This window comes from Cucurbita pepo, chromosome 20, assembly GCF_057944985.1.
Source record: "Cucurbita pepo subsp. pepo isolate OVF chromosome 20, ASM5794498v1, whole genome shotgun sequence".
In the NCBI taxonomy this organism is placed as follows: Eukaryota; Viridiplantae; Streptophyta; class Magnoliopsida; order Cucurbitales; family Cucurbitaceae; genus Cucurbita; species Cucurbita pepo.
The window spans coordinates 10,542,262-10,561,336 of NC_141817.1; the positions used below are offsets into that span (position 1 = coordinate 10,542,262).

Below are 19,075 nucleotides of genomic sequence, written 5' to 3' on the forward strand. Positions count from 1 at the left end.
GTCTTACCTTTCGTCCATCCACTGTTCCTAGTATGCTAGTCGCTTATTCGGATGCTGACTGGGCTGGTTGTCCCGATACTCGTCGTTCTACATCCGGCTATTCTATTTACCTTGGTAACAATCTCGTTTCTTGGAGTGCCAAAAAGCAACCTACGGTCTCACGCTCCAGCTGTGAATCTGAGTATCGTGCTCTTGCCACAACTGCTGCTAAACTTCTTTGGGTTACGCATCTTTTGCATGACCTCAAGGTCCCTATTTCACAGCAGCCCTTACTCTTATGTGACAACAAAAGTGCTATTTTTTTGAGCTCTAATCCCGTTTCTCACAAGCGGGCCAAACATGTTGAACTAGATTATCATTTCCTTCGAGAACTTGTTATCGCTGGCAAACTTCGCACACAATATGTACCCTCTCATCTCCAAGTTGCTGACATCTTCACAAAGAGTATTTCTCGACCTCTCTTTGAATTTTTCAGATCCAAGCTTCACGTTCGTTCAAATCCGACGCTCAGCTTGCAGGGGGTGTTAAGGATAGTTGACCGTTCATTATAAGGCAAATATCTGCCTTACATTACGGGTTACCATATTTGCCATTTTATTAAAGGCAAATATATTGTATTCATTTATTATTCTTTTCTTTTATCGCTATTTCCATATTATTTGTAATTTACCATATTTCTGTATTCTGTAAATGATTATAAATAAGAGAATTCTCACCACCATTTAGGTGTGGTGGATTCAGCAAACATTCACAGGTGGATTGTGAGATCCACGTCGGTTGGGGAGGAGAATAAAACATTCTTGATAAAGGATGTGAAAATCTCTTCCTGGTCAACACTTTAAAATCGTGAGGCATATGTTGTTGGATGATGAAAGTCCCACGTCCGCTAATTTAGGGTATGATCATAAGTTTATAATCAAAGAATATTTTCTTTACTGGTGTGAAACCTCCTGGGAAAGCCCAAAGCAAAACCATCCGAGCTTATACTTAAAGTGAACAATATCATACCATTGTATTGTGGAAAGTCGTGTTCATCTAACATACGTAACTGTTATAACTTCAAAAATATTTTTGACATGAGTATCATATTTAAAACATAAGTATGAATTTTTAGAAGTAATATTAAAAAATTTGAAGTCTATTAGAAGGTTTTCGTGTATAAATGTAAAGAGTGTATTTTTGAAACAAAATAGGAATAGTTTTAATTCAAAATCTATTTTTTTATATTTTTTTTATTTTAAGTTTTTAAGGGTATTTTAGGTGAAAATAAAAAGTTTTGGGGTATTTTTGTTAATTTAGTTTTATTTTTATTCCCCTCCGTCTCTACCGTCTCGCACAGCTCTGTTACACTCCATCTTCTCCTCCTCCACTGCCTGATCGCCATTACACCATCTTCAAAGGTAATTAACCATTTCTTCACATTTCTCGACCTCACATATCCATTGCCCTCTCATTTACTTTAATAATTCTTCTTCTGCCCCTGAACTTTAGATTTTTTCCTTTTGCTTTTTGCTCATTTTCGTATTCTAAATCTCTCATACAAATCATTCACTTGATCCCATGTGAGAAGCTAAAATTAATGTTCATACTTTGCCACCTATTGATCCTGATCCAATCTCAGACAAGCCGATATAATGTAGTTCTTCTCTAAATTTTGTATGCCTTTTGTGTTTTATCTTTTAGGAATCGGGTTTGGTTTGTTCAGTTCATTCGCTTATGTTCTTATTTTCACTAAATTTTCATCTGGGTTCTTCTTTTTAGCTCAAATGATTAGTGGGTTTTTTCTGGGGGGTTAAGAACGCCAACAATTTCTTGAAGATGAACATGTTTTTAGATCTTTATCTTGAAAAACATGAATTTGGAAGGCATTTTCCCAAGAAACAAACAAGAATTCAACAACATTTCAAGCGAAAATCGAATCACTGTCCTTGTTCCTGCAGATTATGGTTGCCATCTGATTTTTGTTGTGGGAAATTGAAAATAGTTACTGAAAAATTTAAGATCTATTGGATTAGCTAGAATTTGTGATGCATACCGAATCCACCTCTTCTTTTGTGTGTGTGTTTGTGTTTAAGATCTCTCTCATTATGGCATTCTATGTGCATTTAACTTCACTTTTGCAATGTCCAATGTTAACTGGATGGTCATTTGTTACAGCTCAAGACATCCTGAATTAATTGTCTGTAAGTCTTGAATTGCACCGAAGTAAACGCCATGGAATCTTCGCTGCTTTTCAACCAGCTCCGGGTTTGAACCATTTCGTTTTCGTGACAATTTGTTTTATAGATCAGCCATTAATCAGTGTATGCGTTTTATATGATGATTGTACTAATTTGGCAGGCTGCTGAACCCTTTTTCCTATTGGCTGGTCCAAATGTGATCGAATCGGAGGAGCATATATTTAGGATGGCTAAGCACATCAAGAATATATCGTCGAAGTATGTATCGAGATTCTTCGAGTCTTAGGTTCTTTATTCTAAATTGCTGAATAAGATTGTGCACAAAATTGTACTTATTCCATCATATAGCATTAAATGATGAAGGTAAGTTTATGGAGCCAATAATTTCATGGCATCCTTGATTTGTAGGTGACCAAGGATACACATTGCACTCTTAACTTGGCTTTCTTTTTTACTTTGTCTTTAGTAAATACTTTATATGTTATCTGGCAGGTTTGGTTTGCCACTGGTTTTCAAGTCGAGCTTCGATAAAGCTAACCGAACATCTGCAAAATCCTTTCGTGGTCCAGGCATGGTCGAAGGCCTGAAGGTTTCTAATGATTTATTTGTTTGATGTTTGAATCATGGTGGTGCATGTTCCTCCACATGCATATGTCCATTTGTGAATTGCACGACCATGTATAGGCATAGTTACACCTTTCATGAACCCAAACCCACTGCTAGCAGATATTGTCTTTTCTGGGCTTTCCCTTCCGAGCTTCCCCTCAAGGTTTTAAAACGCGTTTGCTAGGGTGAGGTTTCCACACCCTCATAAAGAATGTTCCGTTCTCCTCCCCAACTGATGTGGGATCTCACAATCCACCCTCCTTCGGGGCCCAGCGTCCTCACTGACACTCGTTCCCTTCTCCAATCTATGTGGGACCCCCCAACCCACCCCCCTTCGGGGTCTAGCGTCCTTGCTGGCACACCGCCTTGTGTCCACCCCCCTTCGGAGCTCAGCCTCCTTACTGGCATCGCCCGATGTCTGACTTTGATAGCATTTGTAACACCCCAAGCCCACCGTTAGTAGATATTGTCCTCTTTGGGCTTTCCCTTTCAGATTTCCCCTCAAGGTTCTTAAAACGCGTCTGCTAGGAGGAGGTTTCCACACCCTTATAAAGAATGTTTCGTTCTCCTCCCCAACTGATGTGGGATCTCACAAATTCATATATTTATTTGTTAGATGTGGCATTTGTTTATTCCTTGAGTTTATTGCTTTGCCTTTTCTTTTGATCTCGTGCTGCTTATCAAGCAATTTTGCATACTTACAAAATCTTTTGTTTTCTCCATCGTTGCAGATACTTGAAAAGGTTAAATTAGCATATGATATACCCATAGTGACTGATGTGCATGAAACCATACAGGTATTTTATTTCGTTTACTTCACCGACACATAAACACTATGTTTGTATGGTCATTAGTTAAAAGTCTAAACAATGTCTTGTTAGATCCACCAATGTTTGGAACATTCTAAGATCTGAATTCTTACTCGTAATTTTCCGATCGATGTTCCTTCAAGTCACTGATGGAACTTCCGTTACGCGTGTGAACTAAGAATTAGTGCGCGAATGTGGAACTTTAACGTATCATCTGTTACAGTGCGAAGCCGTTGGCAAAGTTGCAGATATTATTCAGATTCCCGCGTTTTTGTGTCGACAGGTAATTTAATATTTGTTGATGAGTTTGGCTTACTTGAAGTTAGAGTCTTAATTATTCATCTCATTTTCACCATAACAGACTGATCTTCTAGTTGCAGCAGCCAAGACTGGGAGAATTATAAATATTAAGAAAGGCCAGTTTTGTGCTCCTTCTGTGAGTGAATTCTGATAACTCGAAAAATGAGATGTTTTCTTAGTTCTTTTATTTTTTAAAAATGTTTTCGAGCCATTCGATACGATGTAGTATCGTTTTTTCATTTTCCAAATATCCATTTCTTCAGGTAATGAAAAATTCAGCTGAAAAGATCAGAATGGCTGGGAATTCAAATGTGATGGTTTGTGAGAGAGGAACTATGTTTGGATATAGTAAGTTACTGTTTATCATTCTTTTTTGTTTGGTTGAAGAGAAGCTTGCATTTGTTTCAAATTATTGTCTGTATACTTTTTGGTATTTAAATGAGGTCATGGCGAGATGCGTGTGGAAACCTCTCCCTAGTAGATGCGTTTTAAAATCATGAGATTGACGGCGATATGTAACGGGCCAAAGTGGACAATATCTGCTAGCGGTGGGTTTAGGATGTTACAAATGGTATCAGAGCCAGACACTGGGTAGTATGCTAGTGAGGATGTTGGGCCCTCAAGGGTGGTGGATTGTGAGATCCTACATCGGTTGGAGAGGGGAACGAACATTCCTTATAAGGGTGGGGAAACCTTTCCCTAATAGACGCGTTTTAAAACCATGAGGTTGACGGTGATACGTAACGGGCCAAAGAGGACAATATATGCTAGCGGTGGGTTTGAGCTATTACAAATGGTATCAAAGCCAAACACTGGACAGTGTACCAACGAGGACGCTGGGCCTCCCAGGGGGGGATTGTGAGATCCCACATCAATTGGAGAGGGGAACGAGCATTCCTTATAAGGGTGTGGAAACCTCTCCCTAATAGACGCGTTTTAAAACCATGAGGTTGACGGTGGTACGTAATGGGCCAAAGCAGACAATATATGCTAGCGGTGGGTTTGAGCTATTACAAATGGTATCAGAGCGAGACACTGGACAGTGTGCCAGCAAGGACGCTGGGTCTCCTAGGGGGGTGGATTGTGAGATCCCATATCAGTTGGAGAGGGGAACGAGCACTCCTTATAAGGGTGTGGAAACCTCTCCCTAATAGACGTGTTTTAAAATCGTGAGATTGACGGCGATACGTAACGGACCAAAGCGGACAATATCTACTAGTGGTGGGCTTGGTCTGTTACAAAAAGAAAAGATTTTTTTCAATCAACCAACATTTACTTATTTCTCGTCTCGTTTAGTTCATCTTATAATAAGTATGATTTGGTTTATAGATGACTTAATCGTTGATCCTCGGAACCTGGAGTGGATGAGAGAGGCAAACTGCCCTGTTGTAAGTTGTTTGATCCTGCAACTTTTGCTTCTCTATGTTGAGTTATTCTATTCAGGAAAAGAATAGCTCTTTACATATTCAAAACTTTGTTCTTCAAGAGCATATTTCAATTTATTTTGCATAAAATTTGGGGTGCTGGGAGAAGGGGATTTGTACGTATATAATCCATTTTGGACGTGCATCGGTCTTGTCGGGGCTAAAGTAATCTGCTAAATGCTTTCATTTCAGGTTGCTGACATTACCCATTCATTGCAACAACCTGCTGGGAGACAGGTATGTCTAATATTGTTTTCTATGTTTTATGTATTCGACAGTTGCATAGAACAAGACGAGACGTGTAACACATCGACTTGTCTTCTATGTTGTTTGATTGCACGTAGCTCAAACCATTTGCTTAAATCCAGCTTTTAAGCTCGACCCTTAAGCCATGTTGTCCACTTTTCTACTAACGTCTTAATAATCGAGCCAAGCGAGTAGTTTTTATTCGTAGAATATGACTAGGAATTCAAGTATTTTGTCATAAAGGTGAAGCCATAATTAAAAAGTGAGAAAAAAACAAGCATAAATTTCGAAAGGAGAAAACTAAAAACGAAATCATTATCAAACGGGGACTTAATAATTCAATACTCAATCATTTTCCTCGTTAGCTCGTTTTTTGTTTCTCGATATCTCCTGATAACATTTTTCAGTGGATATTTGAATTTAGAAGGTTAAATCTAAGTGTTTTGTCTCTTTGAAGTTGGGTGATGGAGGTGTTGCTAGTGGTGGCCTACGTGAATTAATACCGTGCATTGCGAGGACAGCAGTGGCTGTTGGAGTAGATGGGATATTCATGGAGGTATTCTTATTTTTCTGATACTTGTCTGTTTCTCTTTAGACTTTCGTGTTTATTCTATTCTGGTGTTTGAACATCTTTTGCTTGTTCATGTGATCAGTAAATGTAAGAATATGTGTTTGAATCCGTAGTAGATTAAACTTTGGGGGAAAAATTGTGAGATCCCACATCGGTTGGAGAGGGGAACGAAGCATTCTTTATAAGAGTGTGAAAACGTCTTCCTAGCAGACACGTTTTAAAATCTTGAGGGGAAGCCCAAAAGGGAAAGCTCAAAGAGGACAATATTTGTGAACGGTGGGCTTGGGCTGTTACAAATGGTATCAGAGCCAGTCACCAGGCGGTGTGCCAGCGAGGATGCTGGGTCTCCAAGGGGGTGGATTGTGAGATCCCACATCGGTTGAAAAGGGAAACGAAGCATTTCTTATATGGGTGTGGAAATCTCTCCCTAGCATACGTGTTTTAAAACCTTGAGTTGAAGCTCAAAAGGAAAAGCCAAAAGAGGACAATATCTGCTAGCGGTGGGCTTGGTTTGTTACGAATGGTATCATAGCCAGTCATCGGGCGGTGTGCTAGCGAGTACGCTGGGTCTCCTAGGAGGTGGATTATGAGATCCCACATCAATTGGAGAGGGGAACAAAACATTTCTTATAAGGGTGTGGAAACCTCTCCCTAGCCGAGTCATCGGGTTGTTACAAATGGTATCAAATCCAGTCACTGGACGGTGTGCCAGCGAGGACGCCGGGTCCCCAAAGGGGTGGATTGTGAGATCCCACTTCGGTTGGAGAGGGGAACGAAACATTCCTTATAAGGGTGTGGAAACCTCTCCCTATCGACGCATTTTAAAACCTTGAGGAGAAGCCCAAAAGGGAATGCTCAAAGAGGCCAGTATGTGCTAGCAGTGAGCTTGGGTTGTTACACAAATAAAATGATGGTAAAAAGTCTAGAGTTATGGTAAATTTGATTATATCAATGAATTCAATATTAATTAGGGAGCAAATGACATTTACGAGGGTTCGAACGTAGGACCTTCCTTGATACCGTGTTACGTCACCAATGAACCAAAAAATTTAAACTTTTATGGGTTACCGTAAATTTAAATATATCAATACTTGGTGATATTTATATGGGTAATTCAACTGTCTCAAGAGTTTCCTTATGGTTTGAAGGTGCATGATGACCCTATGAACGCTCCAGTTGATGGTCCAACGCAGTGGGTGAGTTCTGCTTAAATGGGTTTGAGTTTCATTTATAAGTTGAGATCTTTCACGAGATTATTTGCTGAACCTTTCAATGAATATTCCCTTTTCTGATTAGCCTTTGCGTCATTTGGAGGAATTGCTGGAAGAGCTTGTGGCAATTGCAGTAAGTTCACTTACATTTCTTTCATATTTTTGCTGAGCCATTTCTGGTGACTGGTGAGACATGACCCTTTAGATTGAATTGAAGTTGACTGAACACGATGTGTCGTCGTCTTCTTTACACCATCTTAATCTGTATCTGTGAGATCCCACATCTATTAGAGAGGGGAACGAAACATTCCTTATAAGAATGTGGAAACCTTTCCCTAGCAAAGGCGCTTCAAAACCGTGAGGCTAATGATGATACGTAACGGGCCAAAGCAGACAATATTTTCTAGTGGTGGACTTGAGCTGTTACAAATGGTATCAGAGCCAGACACCGGGCGGTGTGGCAACGAGGACGTTGGGCTCCCAAGGGGAGCTATTACAATTGGTTGGAGAGGGGAATGAAACATTCCTTATAAGGATGTGGAAACCTCTCCCTGACGGACTCGTTTTAAAACCATGAGGCTAATGACGATACATAACGTGCCAAAGTGGACAATATTTGCTAGCGGTGGGTTTGAGTTGTTACCAATGGTATTAGGGACAGACACCGGGCGGTGTGCCAGCGAGGACGTTGGGTCCCAAGGGGGTAGATTGTAACATCCCATATCGGTTGGAGAGGGAAACAAAACATTTCTTATAAAGGTGTGGAAACCTCTCCCTAGTAGACGCGTTTTAAAATCGTGAGGCTGACGACGATATGTAACGAGCCAAAACGGATAATATCTGCTAGCGGTGGGCTTGGGCTGTTACATTATCAATGCTTGTTGCTATTGGTACCGTTTAGTCGACGTACTAGCCAAGGATCTATACCTATTTTCTCATACATGTTTATCAAAATTTACCAAGATTGTTTTTCTTTCCTCAGCGAGCGAGCAAGGGTAAGCAGCATTTTAATATCGACTTGACGCCATTTCATGAGTAGAGGCACGACGCACCATGAAAGTTCGAACTGAGGTACGAGAGCTATGATTTGAATACACCAATTCTTGCTCATTATTGACATTATCGCTACCAAGTTAGTTTGATTTTGTGTAGATACTTCTGATCTATCTTCATATGAACTGAACATGTTGCTTTAGTTTTTGTCCTTACACCAATCATGAACTATGTCTTTTGCCTCTAAATATCATGTTTCTTTGCTATTATTGTCCCTTGTAATCAAGAACATCATATTAAAAAAGGTACAAAAGATAGGCGGAAAACGTGTTCAGAAAAACATTCGATTAAATCAACCCCTCGAAGAACAGTCTACCTCCTAATCGAGCTTGTATAGGTCAATGATAAGTGACACAAATGATGGGATTAGTTGCTAGTTCAACATTTTCAACGTGGATCGAACTATATAGTTGGTAGGTTCGTTAAAGTACTGTTAATGAGAATAGTAATTCCAACGACAACGAACAGTGGTTCTTCTATGTAGGTATGACATTCCCCTTAATACTCGAGTAAATAAGTAGCACATGGATGAACCAATACCATATCTGAATGAGAGCAATCGTGAAGATATAATGACACAGAGCATCTAATTTACCTTTTTTATTTATCGTTTAGTTTTTATTTGGTTCATAAATAAATTTTATTTTGTTATAAAATTGATATTTTACAACTTTAGCCTCAAACTTTACATTAAATTTTGATTAATTAATGAAAAATAATTATGATATAATTTATAAAATTATTTTTGATAATGACATAAAATTAATAAAAGCTAATTTAATTACAATAAAGTAGATATTTAGTGAAAAATAAAGTAGTTGTGGTCTTCCTTCCGCTGCCGTCTCTGTCAGTCATCAATTTCCGGAGCTTTTTCCATCGGAGGAGATGCAATTTCGAAGCTGGGAATGGCATCTTTCAGCTGCCTGAATATTGGGTTAGCCGTAGTTTTGGGGTTCCTCATCATGGGCATAATTGCAGAGCTTTACTATCTTCTATGCCGGAAGAAGAAAATAATCAATACTACACAGGTTGAAGACGGCGACGGCGACGGCGACCATGCTAAATTCACCAGAAACCCACCTGAGATCCGCCATGGATTGGACCTTGAGCTCGGCGACGAACAAGAAGAAGAAGAAGAAGAACATGAAGAAGAGGTGATGGGGATTTACAATCTGGCAGGGCAACCCAGATTTCTGTTCACAATCAAGGAAGAATCAAACGAAGATTTGGAATCAGAAGAATCAAGAACCAGAAGGTTGAGTGACATAATTACAGCAATTGAAACTCCATATTTCACTCCCATGGCGTCTCCGCCATTGAAGGCTTCTCCTCCTCCTCCTCCTCTCAGATGTTTAGATTCGTATAAACTGCATGGATTCAATCCCCTGTTTGAATCTTCGCCTCCTCCAAAGTTCAAATTTCTTAGAGATGCAGAGGAGAAACTCTGCAAAAGGCTAATGGAAGAAGCCCAGAGAACCAAAAAGTTATAATCAAATCATTTCGTTTCGTTAGCGTCTTGGCTCACACTCGTTCCCTTCTCCGATTGATGTGGGACCTCTCAATCCACCCCTTTGGGGCCAGCGTCCTTGGTGGCACACCATCTCATATCCACTCCTTTGGGGCTCAGTCTCTTCGCTGACACAACGCCTGGTATTTGGCTCTAGTACCGATGTGGGACCCCCAATCAACTCCTTTTGGGGCCCAACGTTCTTGATGGCACACCGTCTTATGTCCAACCACCTTCTGGGCTCAGTCTCCTCGCTCACACATTGCTCTGTGTCTGGCTCTGATACCATTTGTAACAGCCTAAGCCCAATCCCACTACTAGTAGATATTGTCCACTTTGGACTTTCTCCTTTGGATTTTTATTCAAGGTTATTAAACGCTGTTTGCTAGAGAGAAGTTTTCACACCCATTCTAAAGAATGGTTCGTTCTCCTCTCCAATTGAGGGATCTCACATTATTCCTCTTCAATCTCTTATCAGGTTCTTTCTCTCTGGTTTCTTTTTTTATTTATTTTTTATTTTTTATTTTTTAGAAAAGTTTTCAAAATTTGTGAAAATCTTTTGAATTAGGATCGGTGACTCTGAAAACTTGAATTTAGAGTCCACGACCTAACCCAACTCAACCAAATGTTAAGTTGGATTGTCGAATATTCATAATCTTAATAATAATTATAAGAGTAGGGTGAGATTGAGTTGAATTATAATAATTATGAACACACCCATATATGGTATTATTCAAAAGTGTATATCTATATATATATATTTAGGATAAAATAGATGTATCTATTTACTCTCTAAAATTTTATAAGTATTTAATAAAAAAAATTTAATGTTATCTAATAAATATATCATAAATTTAAAATTAAATTAAAATTTTATGTCTAAAAAAATTATAAATAGTGGTTTCATTTTTTATGTTTATTTATTAAAAAGTGATATTCTTGCTTTATAATTTATTTATATTATTTTTATGTCTTTAATAATTCTATACAACTTTTAATTAAATTATTTTATAATTTCATTTATAATAGAATATTTTCATTTTTTGTCCTAATATATATATATTTTTTAAATCTCTACTCAATAATGCATTTATAATTGAATAATATGAAGTAATTTCCAATAATAATAGCTTGGTTTGGTGTAATTTAATTCAATCAACCTAGCACACCTAAAAAAAATTATTTTTAATTTTTTCTTTTTTAAAATTATTTTTTAAAAACTTGATTTTTTTAATAAAAATGTGAGAAGTTTACGAAAATATTATTAGCAAACAAGTATAATTGAAAATAAATAAAAAATTATTTTTTTAAAAGAAATTGAATATGATTTTGTCATTTATTATTATTATTATTATTATTTTAAATAAACCCCTTTGAAAAATAGAATAATTTAAATAAACCATTTTAAATTAGTTGTGAAAGTTTGAGTTGATCGATTACCCAAACGACAAGAAATGTCATTGTTTATATCACGCGATTCGGCCACCGAAAGTTTGTTGCCCTCCAACCATTATTTAATATTTACCCTTTATACAATCAGATACCCGAACAATCGATTTACAGGTTGACTTTGTTAGTCTGTTAGAAATCACGACTCTCCACAATGGTATGATATTGTCCACGACTCTCCACAATGGTAAAATATTGTCCACGGTCACCCGAACAATTCGGATTAAATAATCGATTTACAGGTTGACTCTGTTAGTCTGTTAGGAATCACTACTCTCCACAGTGGTATGATATTGTCCACTTTGAGCATGAGCTCTCATGGCTTTGCAAACCCGGCTTTGCTTTGGGCTTACTCAAAAGGCCTCAAACCAATGAAGAGAGTATTATTATTTGTTTATAAACCCATGATCATTCCCTAAATTAGCCGAGGTGGGACTTTCATCATCCAAACTCGAACAATTTAGAATATACAATCGATTTACGGGTTGACCTGAACAATTTAGATTAAACAATCGATTTACTGATTGACTCGAACAATTCAGACTATACAATCGATTTAAGGGTGTCAAATAATTCGGACTATACAATCTATTTACGAATAATTTGAACTATACAATCGATTTATAGGGTTCACAACTCAACCCATCCTAACGAAAAAAATAATTAAAAAAATGAACCATAGTGACCCAACCCAACTTGAAAATAAGAGGGTTAAGTTCGGTAATGGCACTCAATTTCCTTCTCACTCACAAACAAGAAATAATTGAGATCCAATCTCGAGTTTGAAGGATACTACTAAGACGAAGGCGTGATACTGCTTTATAGAGTTGACGAGAGGAAGAGATGATAACTTCCATAATAAACATGTCGCACGCCTCCACCTAAGAGAATAGATCTCATGCATTTGCATTCCCTAATTCCAATAGTGAGGTCACTTATGTTTTCGTATAAAAAGATTATATCATATCTCATGCATTTGCATTCCCTAATTCCAATAGTGAGGTCACTTATGTTTTCGTATAAAAAGAATATATCATATAGATGGTAGCGACTCTAGTTCTCTTTGGAAATTATGGTCGTTACAAACTGAACACGTGCTTTCATGAAAGTAATCTAGAAAAAGTATCGAGAATTATATTTTTCTTCTTGTACATAGACATGAACACTACTCTCCACAATGGGTATGATATTGTCTACTGCTCTCATGGCTTTGCTTTGGGCTTCCCCAAAAGACCTCATAACAATGGAGATAGTATTTCTTGATTATAAACCCATGATCATTCTCTAAATTAGTCGATGTGGGACTTTTCATCCAACAAACACGAGAATAATCTCTAGAGTCCATGAAGTTGTATGATTTAATTATCTAACTTAAACATTAGCCATAGACATGTGTTTAATTACTTAAACTCTTAAAAGTACTTAAAAAAGAACGGTTTAAGTATTGAACTTGACTCACGATTGTACATGTCGATTAGGGTAGGTTGAAGATATAATTTTGTTGCATTCGGCTTGAACCATACAAACATTTGTATCGAAAGAGTAAGATATAAACACAAAGATATCCGTGAGATCCCACATTGGTTGGAGAGAAGAACGAAACATTCTTTATAAGGGGTGTGGAAAATCTCTCGCTATCATACTTGTTTTAAAAACATTGAGGAGAAGCCCGAAACGAAAATACAATAACTACTAGTGGTGGGTTTGAGTCGTTACAAAATCAAATTTAGTATTGATTGGTGACTGTGGCTTCTGCATATTTTGAGGTGACTATACCGTTTGCCATGACATGATACTCTACCTTCCAACAACCTTCTTACATGGATGACCTCTTTAATTTTGAAAGTCTCATTACCCACACGAACATATTTTGGCTAACGCATTTACTCATATAATCGTAATATTCGACTCGGGTAACATATAAAAAAATTTATATGAACATATTGTAAAGTTGAGGGCAAAATGATTTTCCAAATGTTATGATGACGTGGACGAATCCAAAATAGAAGGTCCCATGGAGATTCGTTTTTATATTTTATCACCCCATTATTCATACCCACTTAGATGTGAAACGTTACGTTCATAATAATAATAATAACCATATAATATAAATAAATGAAAAGACATAGCTTTAAGTGGGTGTTCATGGATTTAACAGTGTCCCTGTCGGACCTGAACAAGTTGCATCCATTCGCACGTTGAACTTATAAAGAAAAACCACCGACTTAGTTACGTTACTTATTTCTCGCTTTTAAGAGTATAAACTATCCTCACAAACCAACACAGATCCTTTCATAATGTTTTGTCCTCGAACACATGGACTCTAGGAAAATTTCTACGAGGTCAATCAATACAAAATTATTTTACACCCACCGAAAAAGAAAATGCACCTCGTTGGTATAGATTATATTTTTCAATTCTTATAAGCCGTTCTTAACTATGCTATCTTCTAGATCATTTTCATTTAGATGCGTTATCCGTTTATTCATCTACTCCTCTTTTGCTTAAAGTTCTTCGGTTCAAAGAATCTCTCCCTCGAATTGTTGTTTCTGTTTCATTTCATAGTTTCAGTATATTTCGATCTTGAATCATATTTAATCGATGTAGGTGGGCTTAAAGTATATTTCGATGATAAGGGTCGGAATTGATATGTATGGGAAGTGGAAGAGAAAGAGAGGTGTGGAGGGGCCTTTGATGGGTGGTGTTCGTACGTACCCACAACAGCAACCACTCCTCTTTTATGTCTTTCTTTCTTCCCTTTCTTTTCTCTTTGTCACCCATTTCCACACACATCTTTACAATCTCATCTCTCTCTCGGTTTGTGTGAAAGTTATATTGATCCGACCTTTCTTTTATGCATTCATTCCATTACTTCAAGTCCATTACGAGTAGATATTGTCATTTTTGAGGTTTTCTTTTTGAGTTTTTTCTCAAAGTTTGTAAAACGTGTATGCTAGGGAGAGATTTTCACACCCTTATAAAAAATGTTTGTTTCCCTCTCCAACTAATGTGTGATCTCACAATTCACTTCTTTTGGAGTCTAGGTCCTCGCTGACACTCGTTCATCTCTTCAATCGATATAGGATCTCATATTACATCCCCTTTTGGGGCTAGCATCCTCGCTAACACTCATTCCTCTGTTCAATCGATGTGGAATCTCACAGTATAAGAGTTGGAGATATGGCCTTTGAATTCATGTAATGTTCATTGTTATAAAGAAGAAATCACTTGAATGTTGAGAATCTCATACGAAAATATGAAGAGGTTTCACATTCTTAATAAGATACATGAGGTATTTCTTTAACCGTCAATTGATTTTAAGTTAGAATCATATGTTTATCTAAGGCTATCGATTCCGTTCTTTTCTCTCTCTCTCTACCTTTGATTTTTAACCTAATTTAACAATCTTTTATGTCCTGTCAATAGAAAGTGTTCCGCTTATTAAGGAAGGAAAGACTCAAGGTGAATGAGACTAAACTACTCTCCCTACTGGTCTATTCTCTTTTTTTTTCCTCTCCCCGGGAGAACTCGGTAAAGCTGCTTTGCTCCTTTCCCTCGGCTTTTCTCTCTCCAAGTTCTTATTTTCTTGTTGTTACATCAGCGGTGATTCTCGTACATGGTGAATAACCAAATTCCAATAAAAATGAAATCTTTAGTATAAATCAATGCAATTTAGGAGGTCTGAATTAATGAACGACCATCAATTCAAATCCTAGATTTTCGAATTGAGAGATCAAGAATTCTCATTATTTCTTAGATTAATGGACCCAGCCTATAAAGACCAAACATGTATTCAATGAAATAGAAAAAGATTCAACCCAAGCATGATGAACTTAACGAGACACCGTCTTAAAGAGATGAGACCTGATACTTATCCTAATTGGTTTTGAGACGAAATTTCATAGTCATCTAATATCGAATATATCCAACATAGATTTCGAATTATCCAAACAAATCCTAGAGAATCTCAGTAACTACTCCAAGTAGTTTGGATCTTTACACAAGATCTTCAACCAAAAAAACAAGAAACAAAACTTCTAGAAAAATGTTGTGTTCTTGGTTTTTTTTAGTTTGGTTGTTGGCGTTTTCTTAAGATTGCTGTCTTCATTACATCCGTACTTGTACACATATTACGACAATATCATTGTTCTAACTCTGTCTTGTTTTTTTCTACACACATGCACACACTCACACACACATGTCTTGACGTTTTGACGAAAAATATGAAGCAATCAGTAAAAGAAAAATCCAGCATGTGGGAAGGAACACCATTACCTGTTAAAGCTTCATCACTCACACCACTTTCTTTTTTGTATCAAACAATTTGAAGACAAAGACACCAATAATAAGCGATGACGTTGAAAGGACGTGTAGGTGTCAAATCAGGTCAACAGTTTTCTCTTCAAAATCAGAGCTGCATTAAAAGGTGTGTCTTTGAGAATAATGTACTCAAATTTTCTGCCTCAAATTCCCATTGTGGGTAGCTTTCTTCAATACTTATTATGCTCGCATAAACCATATGAAATTTCCAATCTTACGTCTCCGTCAGCTTCATGGTTTCTAAACATGTCTACTAGAAAGATGTTTTCACTGTTTTGTTTCTCTCTCCAATCGAGATGGGATCTCACAATCCATTCCATTAGGAGCTCAGCGTCTTCACTAGCACACCGTCTAGTGTCTGGCTATGATATCATTTGTAATAGCTCAAGCTCACCGCTTGTAGATATTGTCCGTTTTAGCATGTTACGTATCGTTGTTAGCCTCATGGTTTTAAAACGCGTCTACTAGGGAGAGGTTTACATGCCCGTATAAGAAATGTTTCGTTCCTCTCTCCCACCGACGATGTGAGATCTTAAAATCCACCCCCCTTAGGGTCCCAATGTCCTCACTGGCACATGGGCTGGTGTTTGGCTCTGATATCATTTGTAACAGCCCAAGCTCACCACTAATAGATATTGTCCGCTTTAATCTTATTATAAGAAATATTTCATTCTCCTCTCCAACCGATATGGAATCTAAGAATTGAGCTTAGATCTATCACTTCAACATAGTGTGCTTATTTTATACCCAAACAAAAAAACATTCTTCCATGTAGATTCAACTCGATCGATTTCAGTACCTTAACAAACATAAACATATGCAGATCATAATCACACATATTCTCAAAAGAAATTGAAATGAAAAAAAAAAAAAAACAATATTTTGTTATGATTAACATCTATAAAGCCTAAGTAGCTTAATATAAGATTTAACTGATCAAGTGATGTCTTTTTTTCTTTTAATCATTTGTCAACTCACTTGACCATTTAAATCTTGGTAAGTTGATATATATATCAATGAAACTTACAACAAAGCCGTGGGAGGCGCCACTTGAAGAAGAACTGATAGCAGCTGAAAGATCTGTGCACCCATTTCCATTGCTTATCACAATTATTGATACCCAAATTTGAGGATTTCACCAAATTCAGCACTTGGGTTATCTTCAATCTTCCCTAAAGGCAACTGGGTCGCTCTTGAATTTGGTATTAGGCTTGAATTTGTTGGGTACCATCCCGATGGGGTTTCTAAGCCACCTGAGACAGGAAAGTTCATGACACTGCGCCATTGATGATTCTGAAGAGCATCGTTTCCAATATCATTGAAATTCAACCCTAAATTCATTGTTCCATATTGAGGAAAATTGTTGAATGAAGCCATGAATGAAAGGGGAGGATTTTGAGGCTGTAAATCACCAATAACATTCAGCTGAGTTTCATTCCGAGCTACCGGAGACTTCGAGCGTCGAGTTTTAATCTTCTTATTCCGACGACAACCACCTCCAACCGGGACGTTCCGAAGCGCACCACCACGAGTCCAATATCGGCGACAAGCCTTACAGAAATGGCGCGGTTGAGAGAGACTATAGTTATTGAAGTAACAAAATTTGGTGTTGGTTGAATCACATCTAGGACACTTGAGGGCCATCTCCGGTAGAGGTACGTTAGCCAACCGAGCTCGGTCGGCCATGGAACCGCGTCGAATCGAGCTAACTCCACTGCCACCGACATGATTTGATGGCTGCAAAAAAACCCAATAAAGAAAAAAGTTGAGATATTTGGGATATTCAAGAGGAAGAAGGAAAAGAACACAAAACCCTAACCTGAAGGCAATTGGGAGGAGGATCTAAAAAGAGTGGAAGAGAGGAGAAATCCATGGAAGGACTGATCTTTTATCCTTTTATAAAGCGGAATTCGATGCGTTCGGAGAATCGTAAGCAGAGACGAAGGTAAAAGAGAAAAGGAAGAAGAGAATTAAAGGTATGGAGAGGAAGCTTTTGATGAACTTTGGTCTCTTATTCCCTTCATTCTCTTCTTTATCTTTTTGTTTTATTGTATTTTTAGGGTTTTAGTGGAAGGAGCTTACTTAGCTTACTTAGCTTATAAGCTTTCACCTATGCACTCATAAAGGGAGAAGGGGAATAAAGTGCCTCTCCTCTCATGCATTTAATAATCTTAATGCATAAAATCTTTTTATAAATTTTCATCCCCGAAAAGCCATTTTTTTCTCAACAACGTCTTTGTCATTTGATCTAATAGCGTTCCGTTAAATAAGAACATATTTGGTAAATATTGTGTTAGGATCGATACCAGTTGTTAGCTCTGATACCAATTGTTAGTATCGCTCAACAACGCACATACTCGATCAAGATGAACACAAAGAACAGGAGAGAGAAAATACAAGATCAAGATGAACACAAATAACAGGAGAGAGAAAATACAAAGAAGAATATTGACAAATATTGGCTAAAGGTTTTATTATTATGACTTACAGGTTTGTACAGAGAGAATACAGAGAATAAATAGAAGTAGAGCACTGCCAATTTACTAAATATAGCTTGCAAAGATTTAAAGGAACGACGTATAATCTGACAAATATATCTCTATCAAACCTTTACCAAATATCTACCTTGTATATCTCTATCATATCTCTTCGTCTCCAAAGAATTCTCGATGCGAAAACACAGAGAAAAAGGCTGATCTTTGAAATGGAAAAAGAGTGGATCGGCAGGATTCCAAATGAATTGGCTTATTCGAAAAAAGTCTTGTACAGTTCCACTCTGCAAGAACTCCCTAACACATGCGTTTTAAAACGGTAAGACTAGTGACGATACGTAACAGATCAAACTGAACTCTATCGACTAACGGTGGACTTGAGTTGGTACACTGATTGCCGTAGTTAAATAGTGAAGTATTACGCGCCAATATGTAGCAATTAGGGGGTTTGGTGGTGGGGCTGTTGAGATATGATTCAAAGTATTCAAAATCAAGATATGATTTAGAGTAGTTAGATATGATTCAAATATTCAAACTAACAAGATTTTAGGAGATTGTTATTAGATTTGAGTTTATCTAGATTTCTATGATTTACTATTTCTGGTCCACTGTATTAGCTATAAATACGGGAATTGTGTAACCCTCTAAGCATCAAGTCAGTAGACATTAATAAAGCACTGCAGCTTCTATCTATTCTCATCTATTCCTATCTCTTTCACTATCCCTCTTTCCAACAATTTTGGTATCAGAGCCAGGTTCGTTCGACACGAGGGCGAGTGATTATTTTCTTTCACAAAACAAAAATGGCAGTAGCTGGTTTTTCTTCCTCTGCACCGTTGTTACCAATATTTAATGGTGAGAAATACGAGTGGTGGAGCATCAAGATGAAGACCTTGCTCAGATCGCA

The 19,075-nt window shown here is 37.4% G+C and overlaps 2 protein-coding genes and 1 pseudogene across 4 annotated transcripts; 2 read left to right on the forward strand and 1 right to left on the reverse strand.

Annotated features, from left to right (window-relative positions):
- The first annotated feature begins 1,260 nt into the window (after positions 1-1,260).
- Positions 1,261-8,609, forward strand: LOC111782462 (2-dehydro-3-deoxyphosphooctonate aldolase). 2 transcript variants are annotated; one of them, XM_023663212.2, is made up of 14 exons: positions 1,261-1,400; positions 2,158-2,247; positions 2,341-2,438; positions 2,673-2,769; positions 3,518-3,583; positions 3,819-3,878; positions 3,957-4,031; positions 4,159-4,243; positions 5,225-5,283; positions 5,512-5,556; positions 6,023-6,121; positions 7,285-7,332; positions 7,433-7,480; positions 8,330-8,609. In XM_023663212.2, the coding sequence occupies exons 2-14, from the start codon at positions 2,215-2,217 to the stop codon at positions 8,384-8,386; spliced, it is 870 nt and encodes a 289-aa protein (XP_023518980.2). In that variant the 5' UTR covers positions 1,261-1,400; positions 2,158-2,214; the 3' UTR covers positions 8,387-8,609. The 2 variants fall into 2 exon arrangements, with proteins under 2 accessions (XP_023518980.2, XP_023518982.2); XM_023663214.2 differs by lacking the exon at positions 1,261-1,400 and adding an exon at positions 1,489-1,636.
- Positions 8,610-8,748: 139 nt separating this feature from the next.
- On the forward strand, positions 8,749-10,131 carry LOC111783445 (uncharacterized). The gene has a single exon (XM_023664372.2). The coding sequence runs from the start codon at positions 9,306-9,308 to the stop codon at positions 9,888-9,890; it is 585 nt and encodes a 194-aa protein (XP_023520140.2). The 5' UTR covers positions 8,749-9,305; the 3' UTR covers positions 9,891-10,131.
- A 6,317-nt stretch (positions 10,132-16,448) lies between these two features.
- On the reverse strand, positions 16,449-17,751 carry LOC111783220 (dof zinc finger protein DOF3.6-like; annotated as a pseudogene). Its single transcript, XR_015414655.1, has 2 exons — positions 17,496-17,751; positions 16,449-17,413 (listed from the first exon to the last, which is right to left on the reverse strand). The product of XR_015414655.1 is annotated as a dof zinc finger protein DOF3.6-like (transcript).
- Between the last annotated feature and the right edge of the window lie 1,324 nt (positions 17,752-19,075).

Bases quoted from the DNA above. Each gene is read 5' to 3' on its own strand.
- LOC111782462 (XM_023663212.2), top strand. From the start codon at position 2,215: ATGGAATCTTCGCTGCTTTTCAACCAGCTCCGG. The intron at 3,879-3,956 runs GTAATTTAATAT...TCACCATAACAG, and splicing joins CCGCGTTTTTGTGTCGACAG to ACTGATCTTCTAGTTGCAGC. The intron at 6,122-7,284 runs GTATTCTTATTT...TATGGTTTGAAG, and splicing joins TAGATGGGATATTCATGGAG to GTGCATGATGACCCTATGAA.
- LOC111783445 (XM_023664372.2), top strand. From the start codon at position 9,306: ATGGCATCTTTCAGCTGCCTGAATATTGGGTTAGCCGTAGTTTTGGGG.